Raw genomic sequence first — 20,235 nt, 5'->3', positions numbered from 1 at the left:
TGTTGAGCCGAAGGGCCTGTTTCCACACTGTAAGTAATCTAATCTAAAAAAAAGTTATCTAAAAACCTACGGTCATCCAAATTAAATGGTTCCAAATAAATGTTTAATGTTGATGTTCCAACAATAAATATTGAAAAATCTTGGTTCAGTAGTTGTTTGCATTCTCAGCACCAAAAAGCACTGCATTTTGCTGACAACTAATGATAATCCAGCTAAATTCTACTTTAATTTACTCTACTTACACTGTCAACACATGGATAAGTTTTCCTCAAGTTTCAATTAAAGCTTCTGAGTCCAGTAAAATGCATCATGATAAACACTTATACCAGAATAGTCAGACCTTTTAAGTTTCTACTTATATGGAAGTTTTACTTTTCCTCTATCCACATTAGTGTAATTATTATTTTTTAACCTTATTACAGAAATACAGCAGGTAATATTTGAAAGCAAAATAGTGCTGAAGTTATTCTTTTATGTATCGCATCAGCAATGCAAACAGCAAATATCTTTTATGCTGATACGATGCAAGTTCACAAATGATATGGACATGATACAATTTTATTCTGACACCTTAGCTAACGATCACCTTTAACAATATAGATTGTGGATCAATTCCTCATTAGTGCAAATGTGATATACATGAAACCTGTCATCTGTCAATATTCCCTTACCTCATGATATCAATTTCATCTTTTAGGGCAAGGTTTTCTTCTGCCAAGCTGTTTAGTTCATCATTTCTGTGCTGCATCTCAATCAGTTGTCGTTCCAGTTCTTCACAGTGAACACGATAGTCATCTTTTGCTGTTTCGAGCCTAAAGAGAACAGTAACAAACAAACAACTCCTTTAAGATATATATGAAAGACGCCTCCAAGTAACCAAACTTCCCATGTATTGTATCACAACCAGTAACCCTTTTGAAGGGGCAGGATCGTTCACTGACTACCACATCTACAATGATGCCCATTAACAGCAAAGACATTGAAAAATTATTGCATATTTTGCAGTGATTTCACACCATGATCTAATCTTGCAACTCAAAAGACAGCTACAGGCTGTTCAAGGTCACTTACTTATGTAATCATTGCACTTTTGGAACATAAGTATGGAAAATATATAAATTTTGTGCCAACTGTCTTATTATTCATTAGTCCACATTCGTTTATGTGTTAGGTAATTTTGGCCTAATTTTTTCATTTAAAAAACTAAATTGTACATATTAAATCACAGCAGTCAGTACTATTTGACAAAACGATATACAAATTGTGCAATGCATTGGTACATCCAGTTATGTCACAGATTAGTTGGATAGAGCTCCCCCACGTACACATAGTACATAGCCAAGAATGTGTCAAACCATGCACCTTCAGATATGGAATGGAAGAGAGATTAGGAAGCAGTACTCCCTTAAATACATTGCTTGCATACCAACAAAATATGATTTATTTCCAATTTGTGCTAAGCAATAAAGTAATAATTACATCCAAAAAGGCATTACACATAAATCAAACCGCATCTTTCCTGATCCCTAAGTATACTGAATTAAAATTGAAAATATTAGCGGAAGAAAGTAAAGTAGCCAACAGGTTTGGGAATGAGGTTAAGAAAAGAACCATGAAACGGAAGAGAATAGACTTGCAAATGTATAAATAAAGAATGAGCAGTAAAAGTTGTTTGGAGAAAAAAAGATAGGGAAAGAAACACTAACATGAGAAAGAAAAAAAGAGAAATATTGAAATCAGAAAACATAAAAAGAAAAGAAAATAAAACATGGTGATGAACAGCTCTAACCCAAGTGATATTTCAAAGAGCCATGAACCAAGAATTACTTACAAATTTTTGGCATCAATCTTTGTATTCACTTTGCACTGCTATTTAAAGTGAGTACAGCCTATTTTAACCTTGGATCAATATTTTGCAGCCTTGATTGTAATAGAGATGTCTCATGGCTCCGAAAAGAGGTAAGTATTTATTTAAAGATTAGTTTTGCTGTCTAAAAATCATTTTATTAATGTGTTCTACCTATACCTTCTCACTTTTTGGACATCAGCATGTGCATTATAATGGACTTCTAGTGTCATGTCATAGAGCCTTACAGCACAGAAACAGAGCCATTAGTCCAACTCATCCATGTTGTAATTGTATCAGCCTCCACCACTTCCTCTGGCAGCTCAAACCATGCATGCACCACTCTCTGCATGAAAATGTTGCTTCTTAGGTCCCTTTTAAATCTTTCCCCTCTCACCTTCAGTAAAAGTTGTTTGGAGAAACAACTATGCCCTCCAGTTTTAGATTCCCCCATCCAGGATAAAAGACCTTTTATATTCACCCTATCCATGATTTTACAAACAGCTATAAAGTCACCCCTCAGCCTCTGATGCTCGAGGGAAAATAGCCCCAGCCTATTCAGCATCATCATATAGCTCATACCCTCGAACCCTGGCAACATCCTTGCAAATCTTTTCTGAACCCCTTCAAGTTTCACAACATCTTTTCTCTAGCAGGTGCACAAAACAAATATGGCAGAAGACTGAAATATTCATACATGATAGTGGGCAGTATAAAAGACAAACAGAATCTGAAAGAAGAGAAACAACAAAGAAGGAGACAAAGATATGGAAAGAATTGAGATTGGGGACATGAAGAGGGATTAGACAGATTTAGATGAACTACTCATTAGACAACATGGAGTCATAGAGGTAAACAGCACGGAAACAGACCCTTCAGCCCAACTCATCCATGCCGACCAGATATCCCAACCCAAACTAATCCCACCTGCTGGCACCTAGCCCATATCCCTCCAAAACCTTCCTATTCGTATACCCATCCAGAAGCCTTTTAAATGTTGCAATTGTATTAGCCTCTACCACATCCTCTGGCAGTTCATTCCATACACGTACTACCATCTGCGTGAAAAGGTTGTCTCTTAGGTCTCTTCTTTATCTTTCCCCTCTCACCCTAAACCTACGCCCTCTAGTTCTGGACTCCCCAACCCCAGGGAAAAGACTTTGTCTATTTATCCAATCCATGTCCCTCATGATTTTATAAACCTCTTTAAGGTAACCCCTTAGCCTCCGACGCTCCAGGGAAAATGGCCCCAGTCTGTTCAGCCTCTCCTATTAGCTCAAATCCTCCAACCCTGCCAACATCCTTGTAAATCTTTTCTGAACCCTTTCATGTTTCACAACATCTTTCCGATAGGAAGGAAACCAAAATTGCACGCAATATTCCAACAGTGGCTAACCAATGTCCTGTACAGCTGCAACATGACCTCCCAACTCCTGTACTCAATAAAGGAAAGCATACCAAATGCCTTCTTCAGTATCCTATCTAACTGCGAATCCACTTTCAAAGAGTTATGAACCTGTACTCCAAGGTCTCTTTGTTCAGCAACATTCCCGAGGACCTTACCATTCAGTGTATAAGTCCTGCTAAAATTTGATTTCCCAAAATGCAGCACCTCACATTTATCTGAATTAAATTCCATCTGCCACTTCTCAGCCCATTGGCACATCTGATCAAGATCCCGTTGTAATCGGAGATAACCTTTTTTGCTGTCCACTACACCTCCAATTCTGGTGTCATCTGCAAACTTACTAACTATACCTTTTATGCTCGCATGCAAATCATTTATATAAATGATGAAAAGTAGTGGAGCTAGCACTGATCCCTGTGGCATTCCACTGGTCACAGGCCTCCAGTCTGAAAAACAACCCTCCAACACCAGCCTCAATCTTCTACCTTTGAGCCAGCTCTGTATCCAAATGGCTAGTTCTCCCTGTATTTCATGAAATCGAACCTTGCTAACCAGTCTCCCATGGGGAACTATGTCGAATGCCTTACTGAAGTCCATTAGATCACATCCACTGCTCTGCCTCATCAATCCTCTTTGAATGTTTTGAAGAAGTAACAATCAAGTTTGTGAGACATGAAATCCCATGCACAAAGCCATGTTGACTATGCCTAATCAGTTCTTGCCTTTCCAAATACATGTACATCCTGGCCCTCAGGATCCCCTCTAACAACTTGCCCACCAACAACGTCAGGTTCACTGGTTTATAGTTCCCTGGCTTGTCCTTACCACCTTTCTTAAACAGTGGCACCACGTTATCAAACCTCCAGTCTTCCGGCACCTCACCTGTGACTACTCCCCTTTTTGCCCTCCTGGTTTCTCTCTTAAGTGTACTCCTACAACCTTTATAATCTTCTAAGGATCCAATCAATCTATCCTGTCTATATGCTTCCTTCTTTTTCTTAACCAAAGCCTCAATTTCTCTAGTCATCCAGTATACCCTACCCCTACCCACCTTTCCTTTCACACTAACAGAAATATATTGTCTCTGGATTCTCGTTAACTCATTTCTGAAGGCTTTCCATTTTCCAGCTGTCCCTTTACCTGTGAACATCTGCGCCCAATCAGCTTTCGAAAGTTCTTGCCTAATAACGTCAAAATTGGCCTTCCTCCAATTTAGAACTTCAACTTTTAGATCTGTTCTATCCTTTTTCATCACTTTTTGAAAACTAATAGAGTTATGGTCGCTGGCCCCCACTAACACTTCAGTCACCTGCCCTACCTTATTCCCCAAGAGTAGGTTAAGTTTTGCACATTCTCTAGTAGGTACATCCACATACTGAATCAGAAAATTTTCTTGTACACACTTAACAAATTCCTCTTCATCTAAACCCTTAACACTATGGCAGTCCCAGTCTATGTTTGGAAAGTTAAAATCCCCTACCATAACCACCCTTTTATAACTGAGATCTCCTTGAAATTTGTTTCTCAATTTCACTCTGACTATTAGGAGGTCTATAATACAATCTCAATTAGATGATCATCCCTTTCTTATTTATCAGTTCACCCAAATAACTTCCCTGGATGTATTTTCGGGAATGTCCTCCCTCAGCGCAGCTGTAATGCTATGCCTTATCAAAAACACCAGTCCCCCTCCTCTCTTGCCTCCCTTTCTATCCTTCCTGTAGCATTTGTATCCAGGAACATTATGCTGCCATCCTATCCATCCCTGAGCCATGTTTCTGTAAATGCTAAGTGTTGTGGAAATTAAATCGACTTGACTCAATTTTTAGCAAGAGCAAAGAAAGCATCTTTGTTTTAAATCTGCAGGGTTGACTCATTACACTACACCAGATGCCTCAATGCAAGGAATACTGAACATTGTACAGATACTTGCCTTATAGCATTCCTTGTCACACTTTCAAGGGCAAAGACTGGGGGAAACTCAAGTTGTTATCCTCTCATCTCCTGGTCCTAGTCATAACAGTTGTTCAGCTTTCACGGAGTTTGACTTTCACAAGGTCGAATTGAACATTTACAGAATTCAAACAGAGATAAGCTAACTGCACACCTTCATCAAAGCATCGTTTACAAAGCTCAGTACAGCATTGAATTAAATAAAAGCATTCTCTTTTAAATTTCACAGTAAATGGATAGTTCTCCATTACACTAAGATATCCCAGTCCCATGTTCCTAACCATGTCCTGAGTTCACCTGCCTTCCCTGTTCGGGCTCTTGCTTTGAAATAAGTGCAGTTTAATTTTGTTTAATTCAGATTAAAGAAATTGATTTATATATTTTAAATTGTGATTTTACTTTTAATTAGTGGATCTCATATGATGCCATCCACAAAATGTCAGGATAAAGCAAACCTCTTTCATTCCAATAGCGATAATATAGTTAAAAGGATGGGGCTGTCTGTAGGTTCTAGATCTTGGGAAGCTCAATCTAGTGATTATGTAGCTGCAGATCTGTGGGATGGTTCAAGTGATAGGCTTTGTTGATTATGTTATACAAGTTAAAAAAACAAGTTACGATGGCAAGGAAAATATTGCAAGAAGCAAAAGGAACAGGAAATCTTAGCAAAAGTTAAAAAGAAGCCTATGATATGGGGCTAAGTAAAGACATCAACAAGAACTTCTATTTATATCACATCTTTAGTGTTGTAAATCATCATAAGGAATTTCATAAGTGAATTATCAAACAAAATTTGTCGTGGAGACAAATAAGTAGATATTAGAGAAGGTGGAAGAGATTGGTTTTAAGGAGTGTCTAAAGAGAGGAAAGAAAAGGAGACAGGTCTTTTTGAGGGAATTGTTAGGATTTTTAGGAGAAACACTGGAGAGGGTAGCATCTTCAGCTGCTGAAGACAGTCATTAATGGCAGAGTGATTAAAATGTGAGCTGTTTGAGAGCCTTGATTTGAAGGAATGCCATTTTTTTAAAAGAGAGAAGAATAGTTAGATCCATGAAACATTTCTATCAAGAAGACAGAAAAAAAGCAGAATTGAAGGGAAGGATGATCGGGCAAGTAGCTCTTCCATGTTTACTACTGTCCAATAGGAACATCAGGAATGTAGGCAGCTAATGGAGCTGCCTGAATCGTGATGTGGCATTTGTTGGTCTGACAATCTGAGACTTCTTGTGAAGCATTTATGGAGCTCCATAGGATCCAGTGGTGATCTTCAAATAAAGGTGTAAAATACACATCACAAATTTAACATAAATTACAATGAATGGAACTGAATCATTTACCTGTAGTTTTCTTCTTGTAATTGATCTAACTGAAGCTGGAAGTTAAAGTATTTCTTGCCAGCAAGGCTGTGTGGATCATCAAATGCATCCAATTGGTTTATCCTCTCTGTCATAAGGTCGTATTCAGCCAATAAGCTATTTCTTTCCTCTTGCAGTGTAGAAACCTAGAAGCAGAGATTCATATACTTATGCTACCTTATCAAACTGTATTAAAAATACACATTCCCAGCATCTGATTCCACTTATTCACAGAAACATTGCATTCATGGTCAATGGGACCTTGTGGTCAGTTTCCATTGCACAGAAAGAAAGTTTCTGGAGACTTTGTTGTTGTTAGCCCAGTGAGTTCTCAATTTTTCCTCACACCTAGGAATTTACATAACTGCAGGGAATGTGGTTCCTGGTCATGATGCTGTAGACATTGTTATGTAGGGTAGTTTGGATGAACCAACTGGTCTTTTCCCACTCTGTTTTCAGATGAAAACAATCTTGTACTCGATTAATCAACTTTATTCCTTCACACTGCCTCCAAAATATATTTTTGGGCAAATTGGCCAGGACAATTAAAGTTTATGCACTATTTGCACGAGTCAGAACAAACTGATGTCACCACTGGTCAGAATCTAATAGGGACCTGAATGGCCAGAGCTATACTGAGAATTGTCGCCAAATAGCAGAAATGCTGCAAGGCTAACCTCAAGGTTGGGGGCAACCCCCTGCATTTTTCAACTAAGTACAAAGGTCAGGGCAAGTTTCTCAGTAGGCAATGGTAATTTGCCTATTAAAAGGATTACTGCAGCTGTTGTTTGCAAATTTCACCTTATTAATATGCAACTTCCTATTTGACCACATGCTGTGAAAAAAAATTAAATGCTGTGCAGTCTGATATGGAAGTCAGAGTGTGCTACCTGCTGACTTCAGATCACTGCTTACTCCAAAGGACTTCCAAATTGGACTGCGGACACCAATATCTCAGGACATGCTGCGTGAGCCCTGGCCATGTGTTCGTGTGTATGTGCGTGCGTGCACACTTACACTCTAAGCCTCTGAGAAACTTCAACCACATCTCCGCCACTGTTAGCACACTTCAGTGTTTTGATGCTTCATCTGGCAACTTCATTGTAATACTGCTTCAAGGGGACTGTGCACTCAAGGACATGTCCCAGGTTGTGGACTGGACCAGGCTGTCGCATGCTTTCAGTGCTGAATTGCCATTTCTTGCAGGCATGATGTAGGAAGCTTGATAAGGTTGTCAGCAGTCCTCAGTTAAGACAAGGAATATAGCCTTTGCTCAGAGAATCTTAGCACAGTCAGTCAAGAGTCAAAGTCAAGAGGGGCCTCTGATATTAGTCTGGGGGGAGGAGGTAGAGGAGGGGGATGATTAGGCATCGTCAGTCAGAGTCAGATTCCTCGATGTATAAGGACTAAGAAACTGAATGCCTGGCAGCCCAATGCCCAGCTCAATTATTTCTGCCCTACTGTGGGCTAGAATGAGAGAGAGAGGCAGGTATTAAAAGGGGATGAAATTGGGTGGCACAGCTGTTACTGTTGGAGCAGGTGGGCAAGTGCCCCAAGTGAGTACACAGCATAGAGAACATGCAGGGTTAGTGATGTTGGGGTTTGGGTTTGGGGTTGGGCTGATGAAGGGCCAGATGAGGTGCTGTAACTGCATGGCAGACCCCATGTGGTTCACAGTGACCACATCTCTAGCAAGTCTTGGCTGCTTTAGGAACTCAGTCTCAGAGTTGATGAGTTGGAGTCAGACCTTTGAACACTGACACATTAGGTTAGGGTGAGTAACCTGGATGCTGTGATCCAGGAGACAGTCACAGCCCTTAGATTAACTACCATGAATTCTGTCAGTGGTCACAGACAGGAGAGTGTGACTACAAGCAAGGCAGGTCAAAGGATCCAGGAGGCAATGCTAAAGGAACCTCTGCCCTTGAGCTTGACTTAAGTTTCAGATTCTTGCTCCCTGTCTGGGTAAGAGTGGGGGCTGTAGGGAGGATGAGCAAACGGACCAAAACACCATGATACAGGGAGCCATTCATAAGGAGGATGAATAGAGAAATGTAGTCGTAATTAAGGATAGCATAGTCAGAGGAATAGACACTGTGCTCTGTGGCCAGGATCAAGAATCCCAAAGGCTGCATTGTCTGTCTGGTGCCTGGTTTCTAGGTATCTCACCTTGGCTGCAGAGTGACTAGGAGTGGGAGGGTGAAGATCCAGTTGTTGTCATCCACATAGGTATCAATGATATAGGTAGAAAAGAGAAAAGTAGTTCTGTTTAGGGAATATGAACAACTAGGGACTAAACTAAAAGGCAGAACCACAAACTCAATAAGTCTTGGATTACTGCCTGAGCCACTAGCAAATTGGCACAGGATCAACAAGATTAAAGAGGTAAATGAGTGGCTTAACAATCGCTGAGAGAAAAACAGGTTTGAATTCATAGGACATTGGCATGAGTATTGGAGAAAGAGGGAGTTGTTCTGATGGGACAGTCTCCACCGGAATCATGCATGGACTCAAGTCCTGGCAAATCACATAACTAGGGCTGCGGATAGGGCTTTAAGCTAAATAGTGCAGGGGGCTGGGGTAAGGGAGGGTGGGGGTTCTGTTGCATTGACAACTATAGACAAAGTTAAAGAGGTGGGGAGATGCTCAGGAGAGATTTTTTTTAAAGTCACCACAAAAAGTAATAGGACAGACAGTACGGAAAGGGTCAGAAACCTAACTTCAGGCATTACAGATAAGAGGACAACTATGAGAAAGAGGGCAGTCAATATAAGACTGACATCATCGTAGTGGTGGCATTGACAGCTGCCCGGATGTCAGCACTGGTTCAATGGGTTACACTCATACATTTGCTCAGGAAGGTTGTGGAATCTGATATTTCAGTTGATTCCAAGATGGTGGTGGCATTAGGGAGCTGGGCCCAGTGGCAAATGATGGCACTGTGAACATGGCGACTTCCACACTGGTGGGAGTCAGGGGGAAAGGCACAGGTTATGGCATTGGCGGATCCAGGGCAGGCTGTTATTGAGCCTGGCTTGTGACTCGGTGGCAGCAGAAGTGAGGGCAATTTGGACATTTTCTTTTCCTTTCATTTCTGTTCTTTTAATTTTTGCTAGGCTTTAAAATCTAACTACTGTATTCTAAAATGACACCGGGGTGTGGTGACACAGTACACTTTTCATTGTGCTCTTGTACTTGGGTACATGTGACGATAAAATCTATTCTAAGTCTAAATGCCTGCAGTACAAGAACACAAATGGACTACAATGTGGGAAAGTGTGTGAGGTTATGCACTATGGCAGGAAGAACAGAGGCGAGAACCAGTTTCTGAAAAGGGAAAGGCTTTGGAAATCGGAAGGACAGAGGGATTTGGAAGTCCTAGTTCAGCAATCTCTTAAGGTTAACATGCAGGTTCAGTTGGCAGTTAGGAAGGTAAATGTAAAGTCAGCATTCAGCTCAAAGTTAGATTACAAGATTAGAGAAGTGCTTCTGAGGCTGTATACGGCTCTGGTCATAGCGCATTTGGAAATATTATGAGCAGTTTTAGGGCCCTTATCTAAGGAAGGATGTGCTGGCATTGGAGGGGTCCAGAGGAGGTTTACAAGAAAGAGGTTTAGAAGGATGATGGGGAGACCTTTATTAAAAGTTACAGAATATGGATCTAGGTTTGCTCGCTGAGCTGCAAGGTTCATTTTTAGATGTTTTGTCACCATACTGGGTAACATCTTCAGTGAACCTCCAGACAAAGCACTGCTGATGTTTCCTGCTTTCTACTTATATGTTTGGGTTTCCTTTGGTTGGCGATGTCATTTCCTGTGGTGACATCATTTCCTTTTTTTTGGAAAACTAGCCACCAGGATACATGAACATCAACTAGCCACAAAAAGTCATGACCCACTCTCACTAGTATCCTTGCATACAGAAAAGGAAGGACACCACTTCAACTGGGACAACACATCCATCCTAGGACAAGCCAAACAGAGACACGCACAAGAATTCCGAAGCATGACATTCCAACCGTCACTCTATCAACAAACCCATTGACTTGGACCCTATTTACCATCCCCTGAGGAAAAAACCAAGAAATGACATCACCATAGGAAATGACGTCACCAAAGGAAATGACATCACCAATCCAAGAAAACTCAAACATATAAATAGAAAGCAGGAAACATGAGCAGTGCTTTGTCTGGAGACTCACTGAAGATGTTACCCAGTATGGTGACGAAACATCTGAAAATGAACCTTCCAGGTCAGTGAGCAAACCTACATCCAGAACCTCAACTTGAGCTACAAATCTTCTCAAAACCTGAGTTACAAAAAACTGACAGCCCTGGATAGAGTGCATGTGAAGAAGATGTTTCCAATCATAGGAAAGACTGGGACTCAAGAGCACAGCCTCAGAGTGAAGGGACAACACTTTAGAACGGAGATAGAGAGTGGTAAATCTGTGGAACTCATTGCTGTACAGAGCTATGGAGGCCACAGTCTTGAGCATATTTAAGAACAAAATAGATAGGTTCTTGATTAATAAGGGGATCTGGAGTTATGGGAAGAAGGCAGGAGAATGATGTTGAGAAACAGGTCAACCATAGTTGAATGGTGGAGCAGGCATTAGCCAAATGGCCTAATTCTGCTCCCTATATCTCATGGTCATATGGTCACACAGAAGAATGGAGAAAGTCATTGACCTGCTTCCTGAAGTGTTGGATGTTCCTCTAGATGGCTGACCAGGTGGCAAGCCCAGATCAGGCTGGCATGGTCTGGTAATGTGGCCTCCTCTTCTGTTGTGGAATGAAGAATTCATCACAACAGTGCACACTACTCCACCCAGAAAGACCTTCAGGCCTCTGCTTAGAAAGGGGAATACTCAATTTATTTTGTTTGCCATATCTGGAGCAAATGGCAGGAATTGTGCAGGACAGCTCAGGATTAACACTGCTTCTCCAGGTCCGTAACGACCTTTTAGAGATGATGCTAGTGCCAGGGATGTTAGTTGATCCTGGAATAACTGAGATGTTCTGTAAATAACATGTGGCTAGAATTGGCTTAGTGGGGTGCCACATGAGCAAATATGGTTAGATATGGTTAGATCTCATGACAAGTAATGCTACAAAAAAAATCAATAAAACTATCATTTAGCCAGAAATAAAACATGATGCAGCCCAATATAACAGAAAAGGACTTAACTAATAAATCTATTTGACTGGAACTACACTTTGAACAGTAGACATCCTCAGGTAATCAATAATAATAGAATTCTTTTAAAAAACCATTCCACATAAAAATGGCATTTTTTGTATTAGTTAAACATAATGAACTAACATAGTTCTTTATGAAGATAAAGGATCCAATTCTGTCATATGATAATCATCTATTAAAGGAATGTGACTAAGATCATTTTAACACCGTATTCAGTGAAATTCACTTAATCCAATGATAACATACACAGCTAATGTTGCTTATAAATGAATCACTTGGAGGTGCCAGTGTTGGACTGGGATGGACAACATTAAAAATCACACAACACCAGGTTATAGTCCAACAGGTTTAGTTGGAAGCACTAACTTTCGGAGCACTGTTCCTTCATCAGGTGATTGTGGAGGTTAAGATCATGCTCACAGAATTTATAGCCAAAGGAGTCCAGTGTCATGGAGCTGTGATACAGTAAATAATCTTAGATTAAAACTTCCATTTCTAAAATGGAAATGCTGCTTTCTGTTCTTTGATATGTAAATCCCAGACTTTATTTTAAATTACATTCCCAAGATAGGACAGCTTTTTAAACAATAGGTGTGAAGTCTGCCTGTCAGACTGACAAACCCTCTGTATAGTTTTACAGAGTTTTACATGGATTCATGCAGTTTTGGAGCAAAATAAAAATGTAATTCTGCAAAAACAAATTCACCCCATAAGCTTACATGTGTGTGTATGTAGGTATTGGCACACTGGAGACAATGAAGAATTTTGCAATATCATGACCACTGGGGTAAAATGGGCTCCACTACTAATTACAAGTCTAATTCTCTTACAAACTCATTCTCGCAGATACAGATAAACAAATCAGGAAAGCAAATTATTGGTGGAGATAAAAGCAAACGTATTAGTCTTTGCTTCCTGGTTCTGATGTTGAAATGGTTCTTCTTTGGCTGGCCAAGCCCCTAGTTCAGAAGTCTCTCTCTCTCTCTCTGGAAACTTCCATTAGTTTGTAGGATGTATAGAGTGACTGATTCAATTGGAAAATGCCTCTGATTTAGCAAATCAAAAGGTACAACTCAAAGCAACTGCGACATGAAAGGTAACTTGTTTTCTTAGGGTGTAAATTGAGTTTCTGACTGCAGAAAACAGGAAATTTCAGAGCTGGGAGATGATCCATACACTTATTTTTCCCTTCTCAGTTTCTGCAACTTGTTTCCAGCTCCAAGCTGCTCAAGAACCAATCACACAGTTGTTCACAGGCAAAAGATCTCTAGCGTTGACAACTGCTACTAGTCCACAGATTAATCAACTTGTCGTCAAGAGCTGCACGAGGACACACCTCACCTGCAATCTGAAAATTTAGTTACGGCTTGTTTACAACTCCAGCCAAGGTATCAGGTTACTTGCTTTCAAAACTACAGCCACCCATATAAAACACTGGATTTCAGAACAGGTTCTTTTCTCGTTTCAGTTCCCAGTTTTTAAAAACATGAAAATGAAATACAGTCCTGACAATTGTTTACATTTGTTTTTCAAGAGAGAACCCTTCCAAATGTTGAAAATGGTTCACATTTTCCAGGATTTTGCCTTTTGATCTTAATCAACAGCTACACTCATTTCATATAAAAATGGAGAGTCAGGACCTTTTAGTGGGCAGGTGTCTAAATGACCCAGGAATCTTGACAAGTTGGGGGTTCTGGGCATGGCAGAGCATCAAGAGTGTTCAAAGGATATGTTACAGGCCAACAAATGACCACTTAAGGACTTCTGTTCCCCCATCACTGGCATTTTACCCATAGCAGGGGAGATCCAAGTCATGTGGCAAGACAGGCAGCTTGAGCAGATCATATTGAAGTGTTGCAGTCCTGCTATATCCAGTCGGAAATGGTGATGATCTATTAACCAACTCATTGGAGGAAGTGGCTCCAGAAATATCTCATCCTCATTACTGGGAGAGCCAAGCACATCAGCGCAAATGGTAGAAGCATCATAGAAATCTTCAGCCAGAGGTAACAAGAGGATAATCAGCATTACAGATGTTAGTCGTCAGCCAATTCGAGCTGGAGGCACTAGATACTGTAAAGGCTATGGGCCCTGAAAGCATTTGACAATAGTATCAACAACTTGTACTCCAGAACTTGTCATACTCCTAGCCAAGTTGTTCCAGTACAGCTTCAACACTCGACACAAAAGACAAATTCAGCCCGGCCAATTGCCACCCCATCAGTCTACTCTCAATCATCAGTAAAGTGATGGGAGGTGCCATTAACAATGCTATCAAGCAGCACCAGCACAGCAATAAACTTGCTCAGTGATGTCCAGTTTGGATTCTGCCAGTGCCACTCAGCTCTTGACCTCATTACTGACATGGTTCACAAAGAGGTGAATTCCAGAGGGGAGGTGAAAATGACAGCCCTTGACATCAAAGCTGCTTTTGACCAAATACAGCATCAAGGTCTCTTAGTAAAACTGGAGCCAATGCAAATCAGGGAGCAATCTCTCCAATTGTTGGAATCATACCTGGCACATTTATCTCCAACAAACACATCCACTTTCCAGTCATCTCCGCTCCAGAACAGCTCCACAGTAATTCCTCAGGTTAGTGTTCTAAGCCCAACTATCTTCAGCTGCTTCATCAATGATCCTCCCTCCATCAAAAGGTCAGAAGTGGGCATCTTCACCAATAATTGCAAGCTACTCAGCAACCAGTGTCACATGCTTCAACTCTGATCGTCCTTACTTTCTCCTAGACTCTGTAACCTTACTGAGAAATCTCTTCCAATGATGCCCAGCTTGAAGAAGTTCTCCTTGTCCGTCCACAAGGATCTCAGTGAGTCTCTCAATCTCTCTCACACTGCATCCCCCCGGTCATCTCCTCTGCCCTGAAGCTCATCAGCCGCGTCCCGAAGCAGACCTACTACTACAGCCATGTCTCCTTCTTGAAGTATACCACCTATCCGCTCCACCCTCCACTCTGATCTATCACCATCATCCCCCATCTTCATCCATCTGTTGCCTTCCAAGCTACCTCACCCCCACCCTCCTATTTATTCTCTCAGTGCTCCCCCCACCACATTCCTGGTGAAGGGCTTATGTCTGAAACATTGATTCTCCTGCTCCTTGGATGCGGCATGACCTGCTGTGCTTTTCCAACGTTACACTTTGACCATTCACAATGCCTCAGGTACTGAAGCAGTCTATGTCCATATACAATAAGACCTGGATAATATCCACGGTTGGACTGAAATGTTGCAACAATACCACACAAATGACAGGCAATGACCATCTCGAATAACAGACAATCCACCAACCATGCCTTCACATTTAATGAATTACCAATGAATCCATGACTATCTGCATCCTGGGTGGCTTACCATTAATTAGAAAATCAACTGGACTTACCATATAAAAGGCAGTGACTACAAGAACAGGTCAGAGGCTAGGAATATTAAATCAGGTAACTCACCTCTGACTTCACAAGCCTGTTCACCCCCTATAAGACAGAAGTCAGGAGTCTGATAGAACATTCCCCACTTGCCTAGCTGAGTGCAGCTCTGACAACACTTAAGAAATTTGACAGAGGACAAATCAGCCCACTTAACTGGCACTACAGTCATTCCCTCCACACCAATGACACTCAGTAGCAGCAGTATGTACCATCTACAAAATGCACTGCAGAAATTTGCAAAAGTTCCTGAGACAGCAACTTTCAAACCCACAGCCAATTCTACCTAAAAGGACAAGGGTGACAGTTACCAGGGAATGCCATTACCTGCAAGTTCCCCTCCAAGACACTCACCATCCTGATTTGGAAATATTTTGCTATTCCTTCAATATCGCTGTGTCAAGATCCTTGAATACTATGTCGAACAGCATTGTGGGTCTACCTACAGCACATGGACTGCAGTGGATCAAAAGGCCAGCTAACCACTCCCTTCTCAAGGGCAACTAGGGATGGGCAATGAATGTGAGTCAGCCAGCAGTGCCCATGTCCCATGAGAGAGTGAAACAAGCTATGCAGGATGCCTTTGACACCTAATTCACCCACCATAAAATTTAAAATCAATGAGAACAAAGCGGAAAGGTTTGATGATGGAATGCCATCTGCCTTTAAACCTGCCATCAGGGGAGCTAGAATCCAGCCCGCTGTCTAAACCAGTGCTCATGAAATAAAAAGCCCGGAACATCATTTCCACAGTTCAATCTCTGACTGAAATGTTTATTTTTCCAGGTGCAGCTTTGAAATCACGGTAGGTCATTATCAACAAACGTAAGTTAAAACCAAAAGAAATTACAGAACAATTCAGCTGGGATAAAAAAAACACATACAAACAAAAATGGTAGGCTTTGGAATGAGAAGGATAAAATCTCAATTACTTATTTTTCTGATATGTTGACCTTGGGTTCAAACATTTTTATTTTTCACATCCATAAAAGATAGGGTTACACAATCAGGTTCCACAGGAAGTTTATTATAATCTCTCTCTTTAGAAAAATGCTGATTAAGAGTATAGTTTTACTTAAATAAATTAAAACCAGGTGTATATTCCAGGTAATTTTGAGGCATAAAATTTTTATCAGAAACCTTTTTTCCCCACTTTATTTAGGTCTATAAATATTTGTGAAAAATGATGGAGGAAGAATCAATGTGTGGTGTGATCTGTATCTCCATAAGTATGTGAATTGATAAGGCACGGAGAAAAAAAAAATTACAATTTTCAGAAACTATAAAGGACATGACAAACATGAAAGCTACTAATCTTCTCTTCAATCACGCCAATCATTTGATCGGGATAACAGCTTTCTTTTACAAAATTAAGAGTTTTCAGTAAGGTTATAATATAGATTTCTAACATGATTCCTATTTATCAAATAATTTGCCACTAAGGAGTTCAACTTATTAGATTTCGAACAGCTTTACAGTGATGCAATCACAAAATTCAGATTTAAATGGCATTCTCTTAGCTCATTTTTAAAAGCATATTGTTAATCATAATTAATTAACTACAACAGAAGATAAACCTTGCTCAATTTTAAATTTACCGTTGGAAGCTTTTCACTTTAATAATCACTTTTGTAAATCATAATATTTCAATCTGAAAACCATGACATCATTGCAGCAAATGGCAACTCAACTTTTATTGCAAGCTTATTTATCACACCAAGTGACAGGGGGAAATCTAAATTTGAAGATGAGGTACGTTGTTGGAAGCGCAAGGGTAAAAATTCACTTTAAAAAAAAAATGTTCTGCCAAGTTTTAGAACTTCCTCCTCCAGGAGTACTGTATGAAGACCCCACAACCCCTCCATTCTGATGGAGATCAAGAGATATGTTAAAAAGACAATAAGCTACAGGAAATGGAATAAAACAGTTTGAATTGAAACACCCTGCCTCTATACACAAGGCAATGAAACTGCCCAGTTGTACTCAAATTTCAACTAATAGGACATTATGCCACTCCTCTTGCCATTGTGATTGAATAAACCAATGCCATACTTTTGTACTGCTTATATAAATATCAATTATAAAACTAAATAAATAAATATTGTCTACTTGACAATTCCCAAATCATTTTGCAAATATTCTTTTTGGTTACAAACATGTTGGTTACAAATATTAAGTAACTTTATCATGTGACACAAACTTTTGAAAATAGTTCAACATCTATATATAACAAATAAATACATGAAATGTATATCTTATAATACAATTATAAGGAAAATCAATTGGCATATTTGATACTTGCTGAAAAATAAGTGTGTTGCAGTCATTCAATATCTAATCCACATTTATAAACATTATTATGCAAAGAAAACCATCATATTTCAAAAAGTAAACATTAAAAATCAGGAGACTTTTAAAACAAGTGTATTAGAAAAATGAAGGAAACTGGCTTCCAATTATTTTGCGAACTCTCTGGGCTGCGTCATATGAAGCATAATACCTCTGTCCCTGTAGAAGCTCCTCATTTCATGATGAGCACTTGATGTCCTTGCAACAGATGGCAAAGATCTGCTGATTCAGATCCATGATATCAGAAATTGACAATCATTCTGATGTCAGCTCCTGATCATCCTGGCTTAATTTCTTATATGCAAGGTCATGAAAAACATGACATTTTGAAATTAGAAGATTTCTGAATAACCTTCCAAACTGTAAGGGTTATTTAGATGTGTCACAGTCATGCCACTATAATACCACCAGGGATTTGCTAGTGCAGCAATCATTGGGAAGAGCATTCTTCATTCTCAACAGTGTTAACGTGAGCACTCTTTGTGAACATGGAGGCAAGACATGGTAGAGAGTGTAGCCTCACTTGCAAAACATCTTTTCTCTTTTCTTTATTTCAGCCAAACAAGTTAGTTAAAAGGATTCCTACGAGTAAACACTGGAGAACCATTAAGTAGTACTTGGGGTTAAAAAAATATAAGTAACTGCACCCTGCGCCTAAGAAGGCTCATGCAGCATGTCTCAATGACGACTGCTCAGTGGCCCTAATGTCGGTGGTTGTGAAATGCTTTGAAAGGCTGGTCACGGCATTAATCAACTCCTGGTTCCCCACTACTCTTGACCCACTCTAATTTGCCTATCGGACCATCAGATCCATGTCAGATGCTGTATCACTTGCTCTTCACTCCTCCCTAGAACATCTTGACACCAAGAACAGCTATGTACAAATCTGACTTATTGACTACAGATCAGCCTTCAACACTATTATCCCTTCGAGACTGATTACTAAACTTAATGGATCTTAGATTAAGCCCCACTCTCTGTAACTGGATCCTCAGTTTTCTGACCCACAGGCCACAATCAGTGAAGACTGGAGACAATATTTCATCCTCACTAACATTCAACTCCAGAACCCCCCCCAACGTGCATACTCAGCCCCCTACTGTATTCACTGTATACCTATGACTGCATTGCCAAAACCCAGACTAACGCCATTTACAAGTTTGCTGATGACACCATCTTAATCAGTCGATTCTCAGATGGCGATGAAACAGACTACAGACAGGAGGTGGAAGACCTTGAAAAATGGTGCACTGAGAACAACCTAGCTCTCAATGCCCACAAAACCAAGGAACTCATTATTGACTTTCCATGGAATGTTACTCATACCCCCCTACACATCAACAGCACAGAGGTGGAATGAGTGGAGTGTGTCAAGCTCCTGCGATGGTCTTCCACAACAAGCTTTCTTGGACTCTTCATGTGGATGCACTGGTTACAAAGGCCCAACAATGTCTCTTCTTTCTCAGGCAGCTGAGGTTATTTGGCATGACAGCAAATACCCTCGCCAACTTTTATAGGTGCGCCATCGAGAGCATTCTGTCTGAATGTATCACTACCTGGTATGGCAATGAAGATCCATTCAAGATCGGAGACAGTCACAGAGTGATGAACTCAGCCTGGACAATCACAAAGGCCAACTTCCCATCAATAGAATTTATCCACCAAGCCGCTGTCAAGGAAAGGCTGCCAGCATTCTCAATGATCCATCTCACCCTGGCAATGTTTTTCTACAACCTCTACCACTGGGGAGAAGGTACAGAAGCTTGAACACAGGCACCAGCTGGTTTCGCAACAATTTCTACCCTACTGTTGTTAGAATACTGAATGGACTCACAAAAACTTAACATTCGTCTGTACTTGTGTTTTTGCTATTTACCTATTATTTACTTATCTATGGCTATTTAACTATGTGATCTGCCTGTATTGCTCACAAGACAAAGCTTTTCACTGTGCCTCGGTACACGTGACAATAAATTCGATTCAATTCAAATCAATTCAATTCAATTCAATTCAACCCACTACAAGGACTTGTGAAAGTTTAAGTGCCAGAACGAAACTAAAGAAATTATAAAAAGGACATTTTAAAGATGAACACATTAGGCATTTTAAGTGTGTGGTTCTTTTAAAAAATTCCCACCCTCCTAAGGCTTTGTCTCAATTTTACTAAATGTGCTGAAGACTCAAATATTAGCATAACTATAGGCCAGAATACAGTGCAGTTCCCACTTTGTCCTTTTCAGATACACTCAAAACTACTACTTGCTTTGAACAGTCACGACAAACATCCACCTCATATTCACCCCATAACCCCAATACTGACTACCACACCTCATGTAAAATACCAAATTTGTAAAAAAGAAATATGATTAATTGGAAAATATTTTTAATAGTTTTCAACAAATTGCCATTTAACAGGAGCTCCAACTAAAGATACATAATCACCATAACAGACACACAAATCACTTTTAACCAAGTTGAAGAGAAAAAAAAAATCAAGCCTGAAAGCAAAGAAATATATCATTACATGCAGCACTCACCCAAATGGAAACCATCCCTATGTGCTTGTTTAATAGAGGTGATCTCGAAATCAAGTATGTTACCAAAAAAAAAGAGAATCCGCAATGGGACCAGTTTGCATAACTGTATTCTATAAAATGTAATAGAGTCATAGAGATGTACA

At 40.1% G+C, this 20,235-nt stretch overlaps 1 protein-coding gene across 1 annotated transcript in view; it reads right to left on the bottom strand.

The window, feature by feature from the left end:
• The window catches only part of hook1 (hook microtubule-tethering protein 1), an 84,455-nt gene that overhangs the window by 25,377 nt on the left and 38,843 nt on the right, over positions 1–20,235 (bottom strand). Inside the window, exons 9-10 of the mRNA XM_060830421.1 lie at positions 6,545–6,708; positions 672–812 (exon numbers count right to left, since the gene is read on the bottom strand). Coding sequence (XP_060686404.1) covers positions 672–812; positions 6,545–6,708 — 305 coding nt within the window. The remainder of the gene's footprint in view (positions 1–671; positions 813–6,544; positions 6,709–20,235) is intronic.

The sequence above is a fragment of the Hemiscyllium ocellatum genome, chromosome 9 (genome assembly GCF_020745735.1).
Source record: "Hemiscyllium ocellatum isolate sHemOce1 chromosome 9, sHemOce1.pat.X.cur, whole genome shotgun sequence".
NCBI classification, from domain to species: Eukaryota; Metazoa; Chordata; class Chondrichthyes; order Orectolobiformes; family Hemiscylliidae; genus Hemiscyllium; species Hemiscyllium ocellatum.
Note: the sequence above shows the minus strand (reverse complement) of the source record. Positions and strands in the feature narration are given on the sequence as shown.